The following is a 22,507-nucleotide window of genomic DNA, read 5'->3' as shown; positions in this document are numbered from 1 at the left end:
AATTTATTGCATTAAACAATATTTTAAATACATCCCATGCAATAATTGATGCGGTTGTGCTGAAGACAAATTGAAGCATAACTAATGAACTGACAACCTAGAATGATAAAGGAATATAATGTAGCGGCGGCTACACTCCTAACTGAAGGATCGCACAACCAGACGGGTTGAGTTCAGTGAGCAAAACTGATTTATTGGAGGCTGCCTGGCTGGTCTTATACTCCCAGCCCGGACCTGGCTGAGAACCGTGCTGGGGGCCCCGACGTCACCAGGGTGTCATATGGGTTGCCAAGCGCGGGCTTCTGAGCCCGGTGATGAGGTCAGGAAGAAAACCCCCGACGGCGCCATTTTGGCCAGCTGCCCTGCCGCGTGCATGACAAGCGGGGCCACTTTGCCTGCCTAATGGCGAACCACCACACGGCCCCCCCCCCCCAGAACTGGCACCAATGTCCTTTTTTGCTGGGCGGCCTCGCTTCTTGGGTTGAGCCACAACTATTGGCTCAGTGGGGTCGAGGTGGGCTGACTTTAACCTGTCCACCCTAAACAGTTCTCTCTCACCTCTGATGTCCAGTGTGAAAGTGGATCCTGAACGCTGGACGACTTTGTACGGCCCTTCGTATGGTCTTTGTAGAGGTGCTGTGGATGGGACCTGCCTGATAAAAACGTACTCTGTGGAGTACAGCTCGCTGGGGATGTAAGAGGCCCGTATGCCATGTCTGGGCAGCGGTGGGGATGTGAAGGAGTCCAACTGGGCCAGGAGGCAGGGAAGTAGACCGTACGGTGACTGCTGGGGGTTGTGAGATGCGTTGACAAACTCACCAGGTAGGGCTAGTGGTGCACCGTAGATCAGCTCGGCTGATGACGTCTGTAGATCTTCTTTGGGTGTCAAGCGGATGCCCAGGAACACCCAAGGCAGCTCGTCCACCCAGTCAGGGCCAGTGGGGCTGGCCATAAGTGCCGACTTAAGGTAGCGATGCAATTGCTCGACTAGCCCATTGGCCTGAGGGTGATAGGCCGTGGTATGATGTAGCTCGATCCCCAGCCTGATAGCGAGCTGTGTCCAGAGCGCAGAGGTGAACTGGATGCCCCGATCACTGGTAAAGTGGTTCGGGATGCCGAACCGGGACACCCAACCGTTCAAAAGCGCTCAGGAGCAGGAGTCTGTGGAGGCACCTGGCTTCGGGATTGCCTTGGGCCAACGAGTGTTGTGGTCTACCACTGTGAAAAGGTAACGGTTACCTCGGGAAATGGGTAAAGGTCCGACAACGTCCACATATATGTGGCTGAACCATTCCCGGACGTGTTAGAAATCTTGTACGGGTGCTCTGGTGTGCCTGTGTAACTTGGAAAGCTGGCAATGGATGCAGGTTCTGGCCCAGTCCGCAATCTGCTTCCGTAGCCTGTGCCAGATTAAACATTCTGCTACCATACTGACCATGGACCTGATGGAAGGGTGGGAAAGGTCATGGATATGATGGAAGACTTGCCTATGCCACTGATGGGGAACCACTGGTCACGGGGTGCTGATGGAGACATCGCACTGTGAGGAGTCGGGAGGTCCTAGAACTGCAGGCCCGTGATGACAGTCCTGAAGGCCTGCATCTCCTCATCGGACTTCTGGTCCCGGGCAAGCTGGTCGAAGTCGAGGCCGGGTGTCAGCGCACAAGTGGCTGGTCTTGAGAGTGCATCGGCGACTATATTGACTTACCTTGCCTTGCGCCGAATGTCGGTGGTGAACTCCGACACGAAGGAGAGGTGACGCTGTTGGCAGGCTGACCAGGGATCTCTTGCCATAGCGAGTGCCTGAGTGAAGGGTTTGTGGTCGGTAAAAATGGTGAAAGGCCTCCCCTCCATATAGCGGAAATGACGCACCACCAGTTACATGCCCAGCAACTCATGATCGAAAGCGCTATACTTGTGCTCCGGCGGGTGAAGAAGTCAGCTAAAGAATGCCAGTGGTTTCCACTGTCCATTCACCTGCTGCTCCAGGACGGCACCAATGGCTGTGGCAGAGGCATCGACGGAGAACGCCATAATTCAGGACATTGCATGGGTGGACGAGCAGGGTAGCCTTCGCGAGAGCATCTTTCATGGTTTTAAATGCCCTGCTGGTCTCTGGAGTCCAGGCGAGTGTCTTGTCTTTGGTTGCGATGAGGGCGAAGAGTGGGCGCATGAGGCGTGCAGCACCTGGAATGAAGCGATTATAGAAATTGACCATACCCGCTGTCCTGGGTAAACTTGTACCTCTCACCTTGTTCGTTTTAGATTGGTCACAGTGTTTGAGCTACCGAAAGAAAGTAGACATACCCACCAAGAGCATTTCAGTTTATACAAATGTTTATTACAAATTCAAAAGCTGATTTCAAACTACAATATGCTAGCCCTTCCCAATTATACTTATCAACGCCTGGACTGGTCCCAACTGCCGAAGCGAGGCAACGACTGCACACTTGTAGTAGGTTGTCGGGGTGCTGGTAGCAGCTTCTCCACCTCCCTCAACCGGGATGTTAGCTGGACTCTAGAAGTGCTTCTTCTTGCTGAGAGATGTTGCCACCTCTCGGAGAGTCTCAAACTTCAGCAGCGGGACCATGGCCTATATTACCCAAAAACTGCTTACCCAAGCACCTATTCCCAGCACAGTAAGAAAGATAAGCGAGCAAGCTAGCATGCCTAGGCTTCTATCGAATAATGTAATTTTCAGCTTATCACTTTGAATACAATGGTTTATTTTGCATCAAGGCTAGGCCTCTGACAGCCTATGACCAAAACAAGCAGGAAGATTAAATGTTCTTGGTACACAGATGTCCTTTCGTCAGATAACTGCATCTCTGGCCCCTCGGTGGAATTTAGCTTATGTCTGCTTATTCTAAAAAACAAGCAGGTTCTCAGCCTTGCAGAAACAAAGACTGCAATAGTAAAAAACACGGTTTAAATCTTCCATTACACCGTGAACTCCTGTAGCCCCATGAGGTTGCCTGGACGTGGGAACTCCCTGACTGCAGCAACCTTTGTAGTGGTAGGTGTAGCTCCTTCAGCCGTGATGGTATGGCCTAGGAACTGCATAGACTCTTTCCCGAAATGGCATTTGGTTGGATTGATCATTAGGCCGAAGTCGGCCAGTCGGATGAAGAGGGTGTGCAGGTGAGACGTATGTTATACCTGGTTTCTGCTGGCGACAAGGATGTCGTCCAGGTAAATGAATACGAAATTAAAATCCCTGCCTATTGTGTCCATAAGGCGCTGGAAGGTCTGGGCAGCATTCTTGAGCCCGAATGGCATGTGTAGGAACTCGAACAAGCCAAAGGGGATGATGATGGCCATTTTGGGTATGTCCTCGGGATGCACCGGGATTTGGTGATACCCATGCACCAGGTCGACATTGGAGAATACCCTCACGCCATGCAGGTTGGCCGTAAAGTCCTGGATGTGAGGGATCGGGTAATGGCCAGGTACTGTTGCATTGTTAAGCCATCGATAATCTCCGCAGGGGCGCCAGCCGCCGGAGGCTTTCGGGACCAGGTGGAGTGGTGAGGCCCAAGGCCTGTCAGAGCATCAAATGATCCCCAGCTCCTGCAGATGCGAGAACTCTTCCTTGGCATGGACTGGCGGGCCTTGGGTGGGGATATAATGAAACATCCCATGGCGTGGTGAGGCAGCGGAGAACTGCGGCCTGAGGAGGGACGGGAACTTGTCAGGATACACTGAAACTTGTCCTTGGGTGTGCTGACCGTGGCCATCTGCAGCTGCTCTGTGCAGGAGGCGTCGAGGCAAACAGATTGGAAGGTACGGGCATCTACCAGTTACCTACCTCGAATGTCGACCAGGCCGAGGGAGCCAGTGAGGACCCACTTGATGGTCCTGTACTTATCTTCTGTGGGTGGGTGCTGAACGAGGTGCAATACTCATTTGGCGGTGGCCTGGTCCAGGGCAGTGACCACATAGTAAAACTTGGTCGAATCCGATGAAATCTGGTGAAGGTGAAACTGAGCCTCTGCGTGGCTGAACCAGGTCTCTGGCTCATGAACCCAGAAGTCAGGAAGCTTGATGGCTATAGCATTGATCGAAGGGTCATTCATGTTGGGTTCAAAGACGTTTGAACCTGTCGGGGTCACCAATTGTAGCGGCAGCTACACTGCTAACTGAAGGATTGCACAACCAGACGGGTTGAGTTCAATGAGCAAAACTGATTTATTGCAGGCTGCCTGGCTGGTCTTATTCTCCCAGCCTGGAGCTGGCTGAGAACTGTGTTGGGGGGGGCCCCGACGTCACCAGGGCATCACGTGGGTCACCAAGCGCGGGCTTCTGAGCCCGGTGCCGAGGTTGGGAGGAAACCCCCGACGGCGGCATTTTGGCCGGCTGCCCCGTTGCGTGCATGACCAGTGGGGCTGGATTGCCTGCCTAATGGCGTATGGCCACAATACAGTGATTTCCTTTGACTTATCTCTGGTTACTACCAAAGTGAGCTTGTATTACAGTGATTATCTACTGCCTTTTTTAATTCAATTAAGTTTACAATTATAGTTTTTATATTGCAAGTACCTGTTTGCCTGCAGCAAGAATTTTGGTGCACATGTACACTGTACAATGCATATGACAATAAACTCATTATCGTTAGCAAAGAGAGTTAGATTGGATCAGCAGGTCAGGCAACATCCATTGATAGAAGTGGCCCAGTCAATGTTTCAGGTCAGGACTGGTAATTTTCATGATTGACAACAGGTACAAAAAGGGGAAGTGAATCCAAAGACAAGATCTAACCCATTTTCTATTTCTGATTAGTGGAATGAAACAGCATCAAATGTGCACACACTTTATTCCATCAGTAGTGGAATTTTGGTGAGATGTGTTAATGTCAGTTCTGCTTTTAATTAGTACCTCGGTTGGGTGTGGGGGTGCAGCAGGCTACTAAATAGATTCCAGAGCAATAAACAATCTGCTGGGGGATGTTTTGGGTCGGAGCCCTTCATCAAGACTGTCTTGATGACAGATTCTGACCTAAAATGTTAACCATTCTTTTTCTCCCACTGATGCTGCTCAACCCAATTCAGTTCCTTCAGCAGATTAAATTGAAAAATAATTTAATATTTAAAATCAAGCAAGATTTTAAATGCCAGCAGGGCATTCAGCTTTATTGTTAATAATTTGCAATTAGATATGTAAACTGTGCTTAATATGGTAACACAAAAGCAAACTCAATTGAAAGAAAAAAAAATCACATTGAAGGATGGAAATGACATGAAATTCAGAAAACAACCGCTAATGAACAGGTTCTTTTAACTTGTTCTTTTATTTCCATCCTTTAATTTTATTATATCTGTTTTTAAATGAACATTATTTTAGTTAGCCTCTGGTTGAAAAATGCTCCTGAGCCCACCTTTGGCAGTCAGTCATCTTACTATTGATTGAAATATTCATTAATGGCTATCCCATCTCTCTCTCTCTCATTACAGGAAAATGGGCAAAGGAAATATGGAGGCCCCCCTCCAGGCTGGGAAGGCCTGCCTCCTGAGAGAGGCTGCGAAATTTTCATTGGAAAATTACCACGCGATCTTTACGAAGATGAACTTGTACCAGTTTTGGAAAAAGTAACAATTCATCTCTGATTTTTAAAGAAATCAATACAGATAACAAAAATAGCTTGAAGAACTCCAAACTAGGTTTACTGGTGACAAGCGTGACATGTTCATTCAGGAGTATAAGTCCGTGGAATTGAACTTTGGAAGCCAAGGATAATTGGTGCATGTTGCACCACAGTGCATTTGGCATAGAGGACAAGGGATGAATTTCTATCTCTTGGACAGTAACTGTACATCAGTGACAAATACATAGCTTCCAAGGTTAGATTCAAAACAAGATTAAGACAAGTACTCATTTATTTATGGTTCAGCTGTAGATATTTTAAGATTTTTTACCTTTCCCATTGTTTCCAGCTGTCAGTCTCTCAGGCTTCCACCAACAGTCTTTGAGAGAGCCATTAAGAGCCATTGAGAGTTCCACTTTCCAATTTTGTTATACAAGTCCAATAAAATTTGCTTTGATGTGTGAACTTAGTTGTGCTTCAGATTGCACTTTTGACCGAGGACCACAGTAAACAGAAGGCCGGATTCTTTTAAAATACACCCAACTTTCCAGCTTGTGCTCGGGAAATCTGAACTCAGAAGATTTGGTCATTAAGTACCTTGCTCATTGCTGCCCTTCACTGTTTTGTCGCAATGGGTGACTGATCAAATAAACCACATGTCCCCTGTTCACTCACCTAATACAATATTGGGCAATTGTCCTAACCTTAATGGCAAACAATAATTCCTGCTAAAATTTCGGTCCAATTCCTGCTAAAATTTCGGTCCAATTCCTGCTAAAATTTCGGTCCAATTCCTGCTAAAATTTCGGTCCAATTCCTGCTAAAATTTCAGTCTAATTCCTGCTAAAATTTCGGTCCAATTCCTGCTAAAATTTCGGTCCAATTCCTGCTAAAATTTCGGTCCAATTCCTGCTAAAATTTCGGTCCAATTCCTGCTAAAATTTCGGTCCAATTCCTGCTAAAATTTCGGTCCAATTCCTGCTAAAATTTCGGTCCAATTCCTGCTAAAATTTCAGTCCAATTCCTGCTAAAATTTCAGTCCAATTCCTGCTAAAATTTTGGTCCAATTCCTGCTAAAATTTCAGTCCAATTCCTGCTAAAATTTCAGTCCAATTCCTGCTAAAATTTCGGTCCAATTCCTGCTAAAATTTCTCTTTCTCAAATCTTGACTGCTTCCTCTGAGTAATTTTTACAGCTGCAACCCTCAGTTACTAATGGGTACTTGGAAAGCTCCCAATGTGACCTTGTTTGGAAACCACCTTCATTGCTTCACTTTGATGGAAGAGACCCTTTAGGCAAACACTCCAGGTCTTGACACCCTGTGACCTGGGCTCACAGTAAAGTTTCTTGTGCAATGATTTTTACATATAAATGTTGGACCACAAATTTTACAAAGTCCTGAATTTGAAGTGACAGGCAATATAAAACAGAAGAAAAGGTTTGAGTTCAATCAGCAATTTCTTTCATGTTATCAAACTGTAGAGTAATTATAATGTAATTTATGCAAAGACAATTTTGCAACAAAAAAAATGAATCCCTTTTTAAGGTGGGTAAATTCACTTTGGGCATAAAAGAAGTGGTTGCCCAATCCAATAATATAATTGTTCATTAAAGGTTTTCCATAAATTGAGCATCTATGCCAACCGATCAACAGATGGTAGCTGATCCATTAACTTCCCATATTTATTGCTCTATTATCTTCCATTTGCCATACACAAACTGCCACTTTCTAAGGAATTGACTCCAGCAGATGATAAAATTCAGCTACCAGTGAAATCTTCAGACTGAGAAGATTAACCGATGACAAATTTTCTTTGTACCAACTGGAAGCAGGGAAGTTTTTTTTTAAAACAGGCCAATTCAGCCCTACGAATTCATGCTGCCCAACTTACACCCCATTAACAAACTTCCCAGTGCATTTTTGAAGGGTGGGAGGAAACCAGAGCTCCCAGAGAAATCCCACGCAGACACAGGGAAAACGTACAAACTCCTTACGGACAGCATGGGATTTGAACCCAAGTCTGGTCCCGAACCTGTAAAGACATTGCACTCACCACTACGCCAACCAACCCTTGTGGATGAGGAGATTAAATGGGGTGAAAGTAGCAATGCTTTTGCATGATTTACAGACAATGAAAGTGACCACAGAATTCCCACAAGATGATTTTGGAGTATTTTAGACAATGATATGCACACATTGGCTTTAACGGATATTTGAACTCCATAATAACAGCACTTCCAAAATGTGACTTGGATCCTGGAAAGAAATAACATAATTTTCATGTTGCCAGTACATTCCAATACTCTGCAGCCAACGAAGTTGCTTTGAAGTGTAGGTCACTGTTGTCATGCAGAAAATTTTGCTGCCTTATTTGAAGCCAAATGGAGTAAATGACCAAATAATTTGATTCAGTGATGTTGCAGAATGAGTGCAAGACATAGAAATTTCTCATTTATTTTCTTATTCATTTTTATTGGGTGCAATTTGGTGCCAAGGGCTCATGGGTCAGAAGGGGCCTGTTGTTATTTTGTATATTTAAATTTAAATCTGTCTGAATTAAGGACTAACTTGAGAGCAAATACATTTTTTCTGTTTCTTTCCCCAGATTGGAAAAATATACGAATTACGGATGATGATGGATTTTAATGGCAATAATAGAGGATATGCTTTTGTTCTGTTTACCAGTAGACAGGAAGCCAAGAATGCAATTAAACAGCTTAATAATTTTGAAATAAGGTAGGTTAAGGGCTCGATCTTAAGCTTTAAGAATAAATTGGATAGATACATGGATGGGAGAGGTCTGGAGGGTTATGGAATGGGAACAGGTCAATGGGACTAGTGGAATAGTAGTTGGGACAGACTAGAGGGGCTGAAGGGCCTGTTTTCTGTGCTGCAGCACTCTAGGCTTATCTGGTTCTAATGGCACATCAGATACAAACAGGTGTGGCTTCAAAATCTACCTTGCATTAAAGAGTGATGCAAAGCACACCTGACTGCCCTATGAATAGAAAGACTTTGCAAAATGTGTCATAAAGTAAAAATAAAGCAGATGAACAAATATCACAATACCACTCACTGACAAATGCCCCAAACAATTCACTAACAGCTAAGTCATTAAGTCATTATTTTCTCCCACTATGATATGTCTTTTATTGCCTCAGTTGTACAAATATTAGTTTTTGTTGGCAATTTGCGAGTGGAGCCAATCACTTACAATAAGCCTTAAATGCCAGTCACACGCCAAATGAATATAAACACATCCCTTTGAGTCTAGCAATATTGGCAGATGCTAATCTGCAAGACACATTAGCCCCTTTCACTCTGGCACCTTGAACTATTAATTAACAGCCAATCTACCGGTTAAGGGTTTTGTGTGAAAATGGCACGCAGGCATCAAATGACGTCAGGGATGGACCACCTAGGTAGGTTGTATCATCCCGGGGGTCATCTGACACCTGCGTGCCGATTAGCCCAGTGTGAAAGGGACGTGCACTATCCAGAGACACACTAGTGACGCGTTGATGATGTTTTTTGAGTGCAGGAATATGAAGAAATCAAAAGATTTTTAAAAAGGTATAATCTTTGCCGACCTATATAAACCTTTATAAATTTATAAAGGACCGTGAGAAAGTCTCAGCAGGGCACAGAGAGAGAGAGCATGAGCGATGGCAGACCTGCCCTCCCAGAATTCGTGCAGTAGAGAAACCCAGAGGGCAGGTCTGCCATCGCTCATGCTCTCTCTCTCTGTGCCCTGATGAGACTTTCTCACGGTCCTTTATAAATTTATAAAGGTTTATATAGGTCGGCACAACAATAGGGGTTGAAGGCCTCAGACTGTACTATACATATTGCTTAATTATGTTATAATTAGGCACGATCAATTTAGTTTAATGACAAGATCATAATACATTGATCAAGATTTAGGGCAGGTCCACCTTCACTCGATTCATCACTCAGATGTCACCAGTGGAGGGTAAACACCCCTATCCTTGGGGATGACTTGTGATGAGTGTGAAAGGATACAGAGAACCGGTTAATGGTGGTCCAGTGCGAACGGTAAAAATGGCTTCTTTAACTGGTTCACTGAACTGCAAATTTACTGGCTAGCTAGTGTGTAAAAGGCTTTTGTGAAGCCATGATCTTGTTTAGCAAGAGCAGCCCAGAATTTACATATTCATACCAGAGTGAACAAAGAGAGGCTGGGGGGACTCAGCAGGTCAGGGAGCATCCAGGCAGAGAAATAGCAAGTCAACATTTCAAAACAGCATGTTAATATAATCTGGAAAGTATTGATTGAAAAGGTGATAGAAATCAATTCAGTACTGTAAAACCGATAATCCAGTACCTGATTTTTTCAGAAATAACGTATGGTAAAGCATCTAGTTCACTGATTCGTCCAGAGTGTGAATCAAGGCTCTATAGAGCAAACTAGTGTGGGGCCCGTCCTTGGGTCTGGACTGCAGGCCAGGCAAGCTGAAATTCACCAGTTTCCTTCAAATTCACTGTATTCACTGAGAATAGAGCATCATCCAACAGTCCAGGAGGACAACTAGCCCACCATCACCAAATTGGAGTAGACAAAGAATTGCTGGAGGAACTCAACAGGTCAGACATGGGTGAAAACGGTCGGTCAATGCTTTGGGTCTAAACTCTTGATCAAGCAATTCCATATCTGCTCAAGTTTACAGCATCTGCAACTTTCGTGTTTCCCACCTAATAAGATGTTGAATTCTCAGGGGTTTGCTGTCACAACTTTCATTTATATACACATCTAAAAAGGAAAATTTTGCGGGGCTCTGGAGAACCAAATATGGAATGAAACTAATTGCATTGTTCCTTAAAGTATGTTGGGTTGAATGTCCATGAAACAAGATCCAAAGAAGCTTACTTAGCCGAACAAACGCAAGTTTCCGATTTACCCCACAGAAACGGCCGCCTCTTGGGGGTGTGTGCAAGTGTGGACAATTGTCGCTTGTTTGTTGGTGGGATTCCTAAAACAAAACAGAGGGATGAAATTTCAGCTGAAATGAAGAAGGTTACTGAGGGGGTTGTTGATGTCATCGTTTACCCCAGTGCAGCGGACAAAACCAAAAACAGGGGTTTCGCCTTTGTGGAGTACGATAGTCATCGAGCTGCGGCTATGGCAAGACGGAAATTGTTACCAGGTTTGAAATATTTTATTTCCCCCTTTTTGCATGGAGCAATTGGCAGGTAAAGAATAGTACAATTTAATCAATGTTCTGCTTTGAATGTAGATTTGTATTCTGCGTGGCAGATAATCGTAAGGTTTTACATAGTGAAATAATTAAATTTTAATATTTAGACAAAGAGCACGGTAACAGGCCATTTCAGCCCATGTGTCTGAGCCACCAAATTTGCACCCAATTAACCTTCACCCCCAGTACGTTTCGAGCGGTGGGAGGAAACCGGAGCCCTCAGGGATAACCCCAGTAGACACGAGGAGAATATACAGGCAGCGTGGGATTGGAACCCCCAGCACTGTAAAGGTGACGCAATAACCACTACACCAACCGTGCCACCCCAAAGCTATTATAAAGCTATTTTTTTTAATGTAAAATATTGTTAAAAGCCTGAAAAGATTATTGATGAGTCAAAATGATTGTTTGCCAACACTCTTCCCTGGGATTTATAGGTACATACTGTAGTCTTCAAAGGTAAAGCACACATATCAGGATACATTGCTGAATAGTAACTATGAGGTCAATGGAACAATGCGATCAGGTACCCAGCTGCCAAGGGATGGGGAAACTGCCTTAGAAATGCTTCAATAGTTGCTATCTATACATTGGCAGCAGAAAATGTGCAGCATCTTCTTCACACTACCTCACCACACTTCATTTGCACGATCCTTTAATACCCCACTGCACTTATTTATCTAGTTCAGGCAGATATTCCAAGAGTGGACATAAAAACAGCTGAGCCAGAGATTTAATTGACAGCCCATCCCAAGCCAGATCCAGTTTTGAGTTTTGCTTCAGTGCCAAATCAGTTCCCCTTTGTAAATCATAATGGCTCCGATGGAGCTTAGAATGTGACAGATCATGGTGCAAAACTGGAGAGGGCTTATTCCAAAAATCAAGCCACTTCAAATGCCAGAAAATAGAAGATACAGAAAATTCTTAAGGGCATCATGCTACTGTGCAAATAGTTCCTCAATCAATTGCTTTCAAGGTCCAAGGAGAGCCCCGTTTTCTGGTCGCATGAACCTGATACAGATGCTGTAAATGTACCAGAAAATATTCTGCTTCTGTCTGCCCACCAGGACCAAATGCTAGTCCTTGAAATCTATGGGAAATCATAGAATAATACAGTTCAGGTCTAGCACATATGTGCCGGGTCTTTGAGAAGCTAAGCAATTCATCTCACTGAAGGTCTAATCTTGAAGGAGGGTATACTCATTTCACCAGAGGATCTCCAAGGTGAAGAGTCATGACTTTGTCAATAATAACCAAGAAATGATTGAACCAACAGAACCCTGTAATTGTACACAATTGTTCAGTCCCGAGGGCTCATTTTTCACATAACATGGGGCGTTTTGGAAATGACAGTTAAGTACTTCCTTTTCAATTTAGGAAGGATTCAGTTGTGGGGACATCCAATAGCAGTGGATTGGGCTGAGCCAGAGGTTGAAGTTGATGAAGAAACAATGTCATCAGTCAAAATTTTATATGTACGTAATCTTATGCTTCCAACAAGTGAAGAAACGATTGAAAAAGAATTTAATTGCATCAAACCAGGTAAGGCCAGTGAATGAGAAATATTTTGTCTGATTTTAAAAGTAGAATATTTCTGTCAAATAATAATAACAGTTCAGTTATTTTTATTCAACTCTCACTATATGTTACAAACATTCATTTCTATCCAAAAATGTTTTATAATCATTGCAATATATTCATTGGTGGGATCAATAGAACAAGAATTGATTATTGTTCAGACACTGATTGAAGCAAAAATACAACAGTGGAGAAAGTCAGCAGGTCAAACAGTGTTCTTTACATAGCAAAGTTAAAAAGCCCTTCATCAAGGAATGAGCAAAATGTAGGCAGGTGCCCAAACAAAATGGTGGAGGGCGGGGGAGCACAGTCCCACAGGCAGGAGGTAATAGGAGGATAAGAGTTCACTGACGCATTCAATCTGATTGCTCATTCATCATGGTTGATCTAAATTACCTACTCACCTTAATGGCCATAATAAACAAACCAATATTGTCCTTTGCATTTTAAATGGACTCCTCTGTTTAAGGAAGAGAGGTTCAGGTTTCTATCATCTTTTTCATACAAGGGCACCTAATGATTTGACCCTGAATTATAATGTTCTAATTTTAATGTTACACTCGCGTGTTGGGAGCTCACTCATCAAAGCAAATCTTTTCTCTGAACTGGCTTGATGAAACCTTTGATCATTCTTTCATCTTACCATCAAAACCTAATCCTTTTCGCTGCAGTATCCATCTGCTGATTCTGGATTACATGAATTTGAAAGCAACGGTATATCTCCTGAGATGTCATACACATAACTAAATGCAGCCCTCCAGTTGAATTCTAAATTACGCTCTGTACAATGGAGCATAACTATTGCCCTGTTCTTATCCAGCCCTAGACATTAAAACTTTAATGCTATTGGCTATTTTAATTTTCTCCTCTAAGATTGGTTACATTTTGAATTTATCAGAGTTTTTACCCTCTCCCAGGAGATTACCTGGTTGAAGTTTGGAGTGGGGAAGGGTTAAAGATCATGTAACAGAGCAGGTCCAACTCAATGGACAAGCTGATAACCTTTTGGCCATTCTTTTGGGATAATTGTATTGGTGACTGTAATTATTTCTATGGCTATAGTCTTTAATTACATCATCAATACGAGATTTGAAAATGTGAAGTTTTGATCAAGTATGCATGTCCGAGCATGTTCTGAACTAATTGCAACATGCACATGAATTCTATACTGTATATTTGCCACAAACAACAACATTGGGCATGGGTTTTTTCTACCCAGATCTGGTGTAATTCAATCACAGTTTAGCTGATCATAGCATAAAAGATTGGGGAATTAATTTTTTTTTTTTGCAAATTATATTTATTAATCAAAATAAGTCATACAATAAGAATACAAGTATCCCATATAAACCTCCACCCCCCAACCCTAACCCACCCACCCCTCCCAACCCTCCTCTAAACTACCCCAAAGAAAAGAAAAAGAGATCAACTTACATATCTACCTTCAACTATTGCCATTGTGGGGGGGGGGGGGGTGGGGGGGGAAAGAACCTATTACAAATTCAAACCCATATATCTCGTACACCGGCTCCAAACTTTGACAAAGAAAGGATAATTATTATATAAGTTGTACATTTTTTTTTCCAATTTATACAAGACCTCATTCCTGAATGCCACCGTTGAAAACTCAAATCCGTCTCATTTTACCGAGTAATTGCTGAACATTTACTAGCCACAGCTAATGCCAATCTCAAAAAAGCAATTTTAGACTTATCTAATCTTAATTCTCAACTCAATTTCTTAATATAGCCCAATAAAAATACCGTAGGATCAAGCAAAATTTTAAATTTAAATAAAACTTCTAAAAGTTCCTTAATTCTATTCCAAAAAGTTTTCCCTGTTTCACATAACCAAGTAGAGTGCAAGAAAGAGCTAACTTGCTTATGGCACCTAAAACTAAATCAGAAGAAAAATAAACTTATATTTCCTTAACTTCTCAGGAGTTATATATAACTGGTGAATAAAGTTATAATGAACCAATTCATAGCTTACATTTACAATTTTAGTCGTTCTGTCCTCACCTATAGCCAGATGGGGGAATTAAATGATCAGGAATTTGTTTCGATAGGATTTTAAAATATATGTCAATTGTGTTCTAATATTTTGATTTCAGGCACAGTGGAAAGAGTCAAGAAAATTCGAGATTATGCATTTGTTCACTTTGTAACTCGAGAAGATGCAATTAATGCCATGAATGCAATGAATGGAAAGGTATGGCTGGAATTACTAATAACTAAGACATGCTGTCAATAACAAATTAGAAGACAGCAATGCTCACACATGTTGTCTGTACATTCCCCTCAAGGTACTGGATGGATCTCCAATTGAGGTCACATTGGCCAAGCCCGTGGATAAGGACAGTTATGTGCGTTACACCCGAGGGACAGGGGGCCGAGGGGCAATGCTGCAAGGAGAATATACCTACACTTTAGGACACGTATATGATCCTGCAGCCACCTACCTTGGCGCTCCTGTTTTCTATGCACCCCAAACTTACGCTGCCATTCCCAATTTGCGATTTCCGAATAAAGGACATCTAAGTGGGCGGGGGATGATACGGGCTCCATCCGTGAGAGGTAAATCTTTCAACTCTCCTTTCTGTCAGGAGTTCTAACCCATAACTAGAGTGGGAATCACAAGTACAATGTCAGCATTTCATTCTAAGAATTAGAGCCTGGTTCCTTGATAAGTTGCTCACAGCTTTCGAAAATTGGTGGCAGAAATCCCTTCTTATTTTGACATCGGACAACAAAGTAGAATAAAGAAATACTAACAGAGTGAAAGAACTGATTGGGTTGCACCATTGTCTTGCATTCCTGAGGAAATATTTCTGCCTTTTCAAAAAGAAAAGCAGTGACCCTTTATTTTAGAAGAGGGAGAGACAAATCAAATTGCAGTAAGATATTCAATAAAATGTAATACATAAAATGCTAACCTTGTTGAAGTGGGTTAACAAGGAAAAACTGTTACGCCACAACAGTTAACAATTAAGTCGTTGACTTTCAAGTGTGAAATGTCCCGAAAGACAGGCAGTTGTTGAAATAGCGTGTAGCTGTGCATGTACCATACAAACAGCAGAAGAATGATGAATAAAAGGTACAAATTTGGTGACTATTTTTGTATATGAATCAGACTTTTTGAGGTAAATGATCGTGAAGTGAAAGGGTCCCCATAGGAGAGTGTGATGCGAATCCAGCTCAACCCTATGATAGCAAAGACTTCACTATATACTTAAAGTGGAAGATGAGAGCAAATCAAACTGGCCCCTTTTCCACTTATGAAAGAATTTGTATTTAGGGCCCGGATGAGATAGAAACTTACAACTTTTTTCTCATGCCACTGTTTATTGGTGTACCGAGGCAGTATTAAACCAGATCACTAAAAACTATGGAAATGCAATAGTTTTCCAGTTTTCTACTCGATTGCCAAGTAAGCCTCTGAACTATTTGCACACTAGTTAAAACATTGTTTTGTTGCACTTCCATAAAGGTGCATTTGTCAAATGTAGGAAACAAATATTTAAGAAATGAAAATATGTATACAAATTTGCAAATAATTATGATCAATAATGGCAAAGAAATTTCAATGTAGAAATATCTTAAAATTGCTTCAATGGTGCAGAAAACTGATGGAAATATACTTTATCTTTAATCTATTGATATTATATAAATATAAAATTCATTTGATCATTTCTAATGGGGTGGTTTGGAATTTCTGCTTGCCAGTTAAAAACAATTTGTCTTTAAAATTACCTTTGAGAATATCTTCTGATTTTAAAAGAAAATTCTAACTGTTGAAGCTTGTCTGGTGACTTATCAAGGAACCTGCTTAAGTATGAGATATACATCCTGCAACAGTCCAGTAGTTCTTTGGGTCATTATTTTCAAAGGATATCAATCAAATTGATTCCTCTTCACAGATTCGACATGATACAGGGTCTCCATGAAGAAATTATAGATTATACCAAAATATTTTGAATTGCATCATTTTGCTTTTGAGTGTTTAATGTTCAATAAATAAATAACAAAATTAAATCAAATTTTAATCTATGCATGTTTAAAAGAAATGCTTCACCTTGTACTTTGAAAGATGAGCTGACTGAAAATACACCACCAATTTGTTTGTTACATGGACTTGATGAGCTGTCTACGATAACACCCCCCTGTGGCAGAAGGACATGACTCAAGATCCTCACCCAAGCAACACTTTCCATGTATTAATTAGCAGTTTTAAAGAAACTCACAAAGAGTTCTCCTCATTGTCTATGATCTATGTTTAATCCATACTCATTGATGTACTGTTATAATGCATTAATCAGTGCATGAAAGCCATCTTTCAACAAGTTCGGTGATCAGGATTAGCCTCTTCATTTCAAAACGAGAATCAAGGTGATTTCTGGTGATTCAGTTTGATGCCTTCTTGCATTCCTAGAAATTTACATGAATGTACCTGTAGGGGCTGCAGGAGTTAGAGGGATAGCAGGACGAGGTTATTTGGCTTATACGGGTGTTGGACGTGGTTATGCAGGTTACCACGTGAAAATGGACAAAAGGCAAGAGGAAAAGCTTTATGACCTCTTGCCTGGAATGGAGCTCACACCAACCAATCCAGTGACCCTAAAACCACAAGGAATGAAACATCCATCTCAGGTAAGAGAAGTTATGGGTTGCTCCAAAAGATTTCCAAGCCTTTTGCAAGTTGAGGTTGTGAAACTAAAAGAGTGTTCAAAATTAAATTGTGTTTTAACACAGGTCTTAGAAGATATTTGTCAAAAAAATAGCTGGGGACAGCCTGTTTACCAGCTCCATTCTGCAATCGGACCAGACCAAAGACAACTCTTTGTGTACAAGATTACCATTCCTGCCCTTGCCAATCAGTACACAAACATGTGAGTTCTACAGTTTCATCAGACGTTAAATCTTTTTGCACCTTGGTTTCTCAACATTGAGACCAACTACTTTTTTTAGTTGACCAACCTTGGTGACAAAATGAGGGATACAAACTAAATATGTAGATGGTTTTGAAGTAACGCCATCAACTTAGGCATTTTTATTCACAGCAAGGTCCCACAAACAGCAATGCAATCTGTTTATAGTAATGCTAGAAGAACAAAATCTATCAGTAAAGATATCAAGGAGTGTTCTCTTTTCCTGCTTTGAAACAATATGGTGGAGACACTTTCATTGATGTGCTGTAATTTCCAGGAATGATTCCATCACATGGTGATGGAGATGATAGGGAGGGGATACTGGCAGAGTTACCCAAAGGTAAGGTCGGCAGGGTAAATGGCAAGAAGCATTTTCCCCATGGTAAAGCTGTCTACGACCACAGGGCATAGGTTCAGGAGAGACCAATGGTATTTCTGGGAGATTTGAGAAGGAGGGTGGTTGAAATCCGGAATGCACTGTTGTGATAGTACAGATCTATCACCAATGTACATAGTGTATATAGTTACTGTATCTAGACTGTGCTTACAGCGATTGGCTGAGAGCTAAGCCACACCTATTGTTTGGGCCTTAAAGGGTTGTGTGGCTAGCCAGGTCGGATCATTCCGGACTGGTCGGCCACCTGTGAAGAGCTCCGGTCTTTTGCTAATAAAAGCCTTGGTTTGGATCAACAAGTCTTTGGTTCTTTCGACGAGCTCTACAATTTTATTAGCAAAAAGAATTTTTTTTGAAAGGGATGGAGCGTTTAACTCGGCCAGAAAAACTTGATATCGACCCACAGTCAGCTACAGCCTTCAAAGCCTTTAAGTTCTGGCTGCTGAACTTTGAAAACTTCCTGAGATTCATTCAGGTAGAGGAGGATAACCAGCGTCTAACAGCATTGCTGTCTATGGTGTCCTTGAGAGTCTACGAGAACATCCAGGATGAGACCACTTACACCGCAGCCATAAAGGTACTGAAGGAACTGTATGATCAACCGGTGAACAGAGTTCATGCCCGGCTCATGCTTGCGTCGAGGAAGCAACAGCCCGGCGAGTCCAGCAGGGCATATTTACAAGTATTAAAGGCATTGGGCAAGGACTGTAACTGTGTGGACAAAACTGCTGCCGAGATCACTAGCGACCTCGTCCGGGATGCCTATGTGGCCGGGCTCCGGTCGAACGAAGTGAGGCTGCGTTTGCTCGAGCAAGGGGTAGAAAAACTAGAGGACGTGGCCCGGATTGCAATCACAATGGAGGATGCAGCTTTAAAGTCCACCGAGCTCTCTAGGGACTGGACCCCTCGTTCTGATGTGAGTAGAGTGCCCTTCTACCCTACCCCTGACGGCCTGTCGGCTGCTGCTACCCTGCCCCGTGCGAACACGAAATGTTATTTCTGCGGGAGGGACAAGCACAGCAGATCCCAGTGCCCAGCAAGAAAAGCCAGGTGCCAGAAGTGCCTTAAAAAGGGCCACTTTGCTGCAGTCTGTAGGTCTAAAATGGCCGCCAGCAAACACAGTGCCTCGTGTGAAGCTCAACCGCCACTATCCCATTCAAACTCTTCTTCCCCAGAGCTCTCGTCCAATGAGAGCGAGGGCTCCCCTGCACGGCAACGCCTGACGTCACGGAGACGCCGAACCCGGAAGGGGCAACCCACCGTCGCAACCATGGTGATGGCCTGCCTCTCGCCCCCGTGCGGAACACTTGACACTACCGCCGCTGCTGCCGCCGCCACAGCCACCCCCGGGGCCGACGCTACCGCCGCTGCTGCCGCCGCCACGGACACCCCCGGGGCCGACGCTGCTGCCGCCGCCACGGACACCTCCGGGGCCGACGCTACAGCCGTTGCTGCCGCCGCCACGGACACCCCCGGGGCCGACGCTACCGCCGCCGCAGCCACCCCCGCGGCCAACCAGGTGCTCACCCTAGCGTCCATCGCTGACGACCGCCAGGGCCCGACCGCCGATCGCGAGCAACTACAAACCCCACTACTTACCATTCACCCGCCACAACAGCACTTCCGGGAGGTTCTCCAACCTGCACCTCGAGCGTTGACTACGTCATCCCGTTGCGTGACGTCACCCCGTTGCGTGACGTCATCGCGCAAAACTCGCCTGTCAACTGCTTCAATAACATTAAACCAGCAATGCTCTCATCCCCTCACCAGAGCAATGGAACTGATTAAAGTGCATGGACACTACACCAATTGCTTATTTGACTCTGGGTCAACTGACAGTTTTATCCAGCCAGATGTGGCCCTCCGTTGGGGACTTGACATTATCCCCACTACCCAGAGGATCTCATTAGCGACGAGGTCGCACTCGACTGGGATAAAGGGGTATTGCATCGCCACGCTGGAAGTACAGGGCGTGACGGTCACCCACTTTAAATTATTCGTCCTTCCCCAATTGTGCGCCCCAGTGTTGCTGGGATTAGACTTCCAGTGTCAGTTCCAAACGGTGTCCCTACACTTTGGGGGACCCCACGCCCCCCTCTCGGTCTGCCATCGCCCCACTCCCGAAGCACCCGAGCAACCCGCCCCCGTGCCCCGGGGCCAATCCTGCGGCCTTTCCACACTCCGGATTGCCCCGCCAGCACTCTTCGCAAACCTCACCCCTGGCTGGAAGCCTGTGGCCACCAAAAGTCGGCAATATAGTTACGAAAACAGGCAATTCATTAGGAGTGAGGTGCGTAGATTGCTGGATGAGGGACCACGAGCTATAACCCACGCGGTAATGGCCAGGTCGAGAGGGAGAATGCCACCATATGGAGAGCGGTTACACTGGCTCTCCGGTCTAAAGGTCTCCCCACCTCTCACTGGCAGGAGGTTCTCACTAGTGCCTTACACTCCATCCGCTCCCTCCTATGTACTGCAACAAATGCCACCCCCCACGAAAGGATGTTCCTTTTCCAGAGGAAATCCGAATCGGGAACCACTGTACCGGCATGGCTCACCGTCCCTGGCCCCGTCCTTTTGCGACGCCACGTCCGGCACTCAAAGAACGACCCCTTGGTCGACCGAGTGACTCTACTCCACGCGAACCCACATTACGCATACGTGGAGTTCCCAGACGGGCGGGAGGACACTGTTTCGGTGCAGGACCTAGCTCAGGACGCGGTAGACCCAGCAAACCCCCCAACTCCTTATGCTCCAGGCCCCGTGCCGCAACAGAAGGACCAACAGCACCCCAATGACTCGGGCCACCCTGCCGACAAAACGACTGGGGAATTGAGCGACGGAGCAGTCGCACCCGATGAGCCCGCTGGCGACACCACTCCAGCGACCCCAATCCCGGCACCACGGCGGTCACGCCGGATGGTCAGATCCCCTGACCGCTACAGTCCTTGACCTACCCCTTCCTTTTCATTCTCCCTCGTTTTTGTTTTTTTTTTTCCCAGGGTCAATTCTCCAAGAAGGGGTGAATGTGATAGTACAGATCTATCACCAATGTATATAGTGTATATAGTTACTGTATCTAGACTGTGCTTACAGCGATTGGCTGAGAGCTAAGCCACGCCTATTGTCTGGGTGGGCCTTAAAGGGTTGTGTCCCTAGCCAGGTCGGATCATTCCGGACTGGTCGGCCACCTGTGAAGAGCTCTGGTCTTTTGCTAATAAAAGCCTTGGTTTGGATCAACAAGTCTTTGGTTCTTTCGACGAGCTCTACAACTGTATTCTCACAATTATTCAAAAATATCAAGTCAAAGTACTTGAATCACCAAGACACAGTCTTGGTCTAAATCAGCCACTCTCAACTTTTTCTCAGCTTCTCCCCCCCACCCCTCCCCTGACTCTGCTCAAAGTTTATGGTCTCCCTATCCTGTGAAGCAGTCAGGTTTTAGTTTCTTCCAGACTTCTTTCCTTCCAACTACGTAAAAAACATTTTTTTTAAATTGCGTTGTGCGAGGTGAAAAGAAAACTGGGCTTTCACTTAAATGCGCTGTGGTCCCCATTGAGAATGGCCAGTCTAAATGCTGTTAAATGGGATTGATGTGGATTAGAACTTGATGGTCTGTCGTGACAGAACCAGAATCCAAATCTATTGTCATAAAATTCAGCATTTTTAAGAGGAATCACAGAGCAAACATTCATCTTACAACATTACTGTGAAAAAATTAAAATAGTAGAGCATGAAGAGTGAGGCCGTGTCTCTGGTTCATTGATTATTCAGGAATCTGATGGCAGCAGGGAAGAAGCTGTCCTTGTGCCATTAGGCACTTTCAAGCAGGGAAAACACCGTCTGTAAAGGCAGAGGTTCTTTGCCCTTTGCCCTGCTGGCTACAAGGCACCAATTCCATCCCTTCTCAGGGAAGGATAATCGGAGGAGTGCTGCACTCCACTGCCTGACCTGAATGTACAACCACTGCAAGCGGCTGGTTAGGGGTGGGCTGATGATGCCATCGGCCCGCAACCCATCTTCCCACTCACCCTTCTCCCTCCATGACCCCATCAAGGCAGGGGCAGCAGGTGGGAGCCATCAGGGCAGTGGGACTTGTCAGGGCAGCAAGAGCCTTTGGGTGCATCGGAGTCGGTGGGGGTTGTCAGGGGGCACCCATGTGGGCTGTGACAGCCTCACAGGGCTACTTCAGTCTTCAGGGCCGCTCACCGCGACTCAAAACATAGCATAGCAATGGTTATCTTCCATAGTCATAATCTGGGAACCACAGAGGAGTTCCAGCTGCATGGGGGATTATAGGTAGGGAAGATGGCCATTGCTCTGCTGATGTATTTATGACAGGTGGCGCTTCGGCACCAGTCGCCCCGCTTCCATTGGCTCCCGAGGTCACTACGAGGCACCTCTCGATATGAATGCAACGCTGGAGCAGCCTTTTTGGGCTGCTGTCTGAAAGGTAAGTTTAAGTTTTAGATCTGCTCTTGTAGTCGGCCTCCAGGTGGAGGCCTGACATGAAATGGCTTATTGAGTCTTGACTTTTGGCACCTGTACCTTTTTTCCTGATGGTAGCAGAGTGAAGAGAGCGTGGCCTGGGTGGTGGGGGTCTTTGAGGACAGAGGCTGCTTTTTTAAGACTCCGCCTCAGACAGGGTCAAAGAGCAATGAAGTCATGTGGCTACTATATAAAAATTTGGTTTGACTGCACGGAGCATTATGTGCAGTTCTGGTTGTCCCACTACAGGCGGGAGGTGGAGGGCTTGGAAAGGGTACTGAAGATATTTGCGAGGATGCTGCCTGGATTCGATGGTATGAAC

The 22,507-nt window shown here is 44.6% G+C and overlaps 1 protein-coding gene across 5 annotated transcripts in view; it reads left to right on the top strand.

The window, feature by feature from the left end:
• The window catches only part of a1cf (apobec1 complementation factor), a 49,473-nt gene that overhangs the window by 20,789 nt on the left and 6,177 nt on the right, over positions 1–22,507 (top strand). For 3 of the 5 annotated variants that reach the window (XM_069900676.1, XM_069900674.1, XM_069900678.1), the window contains exons 3-10: positions 5,451–5,585; positions 8,188–8,318; positions 10,509–10,747; positions 12,176–12,340; positions 14,490–14,587; positions 14,682–14,952; positions 16,808–17,025; positions 17,128–17,264. In XM_069900676.1, the coding sequence (XP_069756777.1) occupies positions 5,451–5,585; positions 8,188–8,318; positions 10,509–10,747; positions 12,176–12,340; positions 14,490–14,587; positions 14,682–14,952; positions 16,808–17,025; positions 17,128–17,264 (1,394 nt within the window). The remainder of the gene's footprint in view (positions 1–5,450; positions 5,586–8,187; positions 8,319–10,508; positions 10,748–12,175; positions 12,341–14,489; positions 14,588–14,681; positions 14,953–16,807; positions 17,026–17,127; positions 17,265–22,507) is intronic. The other 2 variants (XM_069900677.1, XM_069900675.1) reach the window with 2 other exon arrangements.

This window comes from Narcine bancroftii, chromosome 10 (assembly GCF_036971445.1).
Source record: "Narcine bancroftii isolate sNarBan1 chromosome 10, sNarBan1.hap1, whole genome shotgun sequence".
Classification (NCBI taxonomy): domain Eukaryota; kingdom Metazoa; phylum Chordata; class Chondrichthyes; order Torpediniformes; family Narcinidae; genus Narcine; species Narcine bancroftii.
The sequence above is the reverse complement of the archived record's forward strand: the minus strand, read 5'-3'. Positions and strand labels throughout refer to the sequence as shown.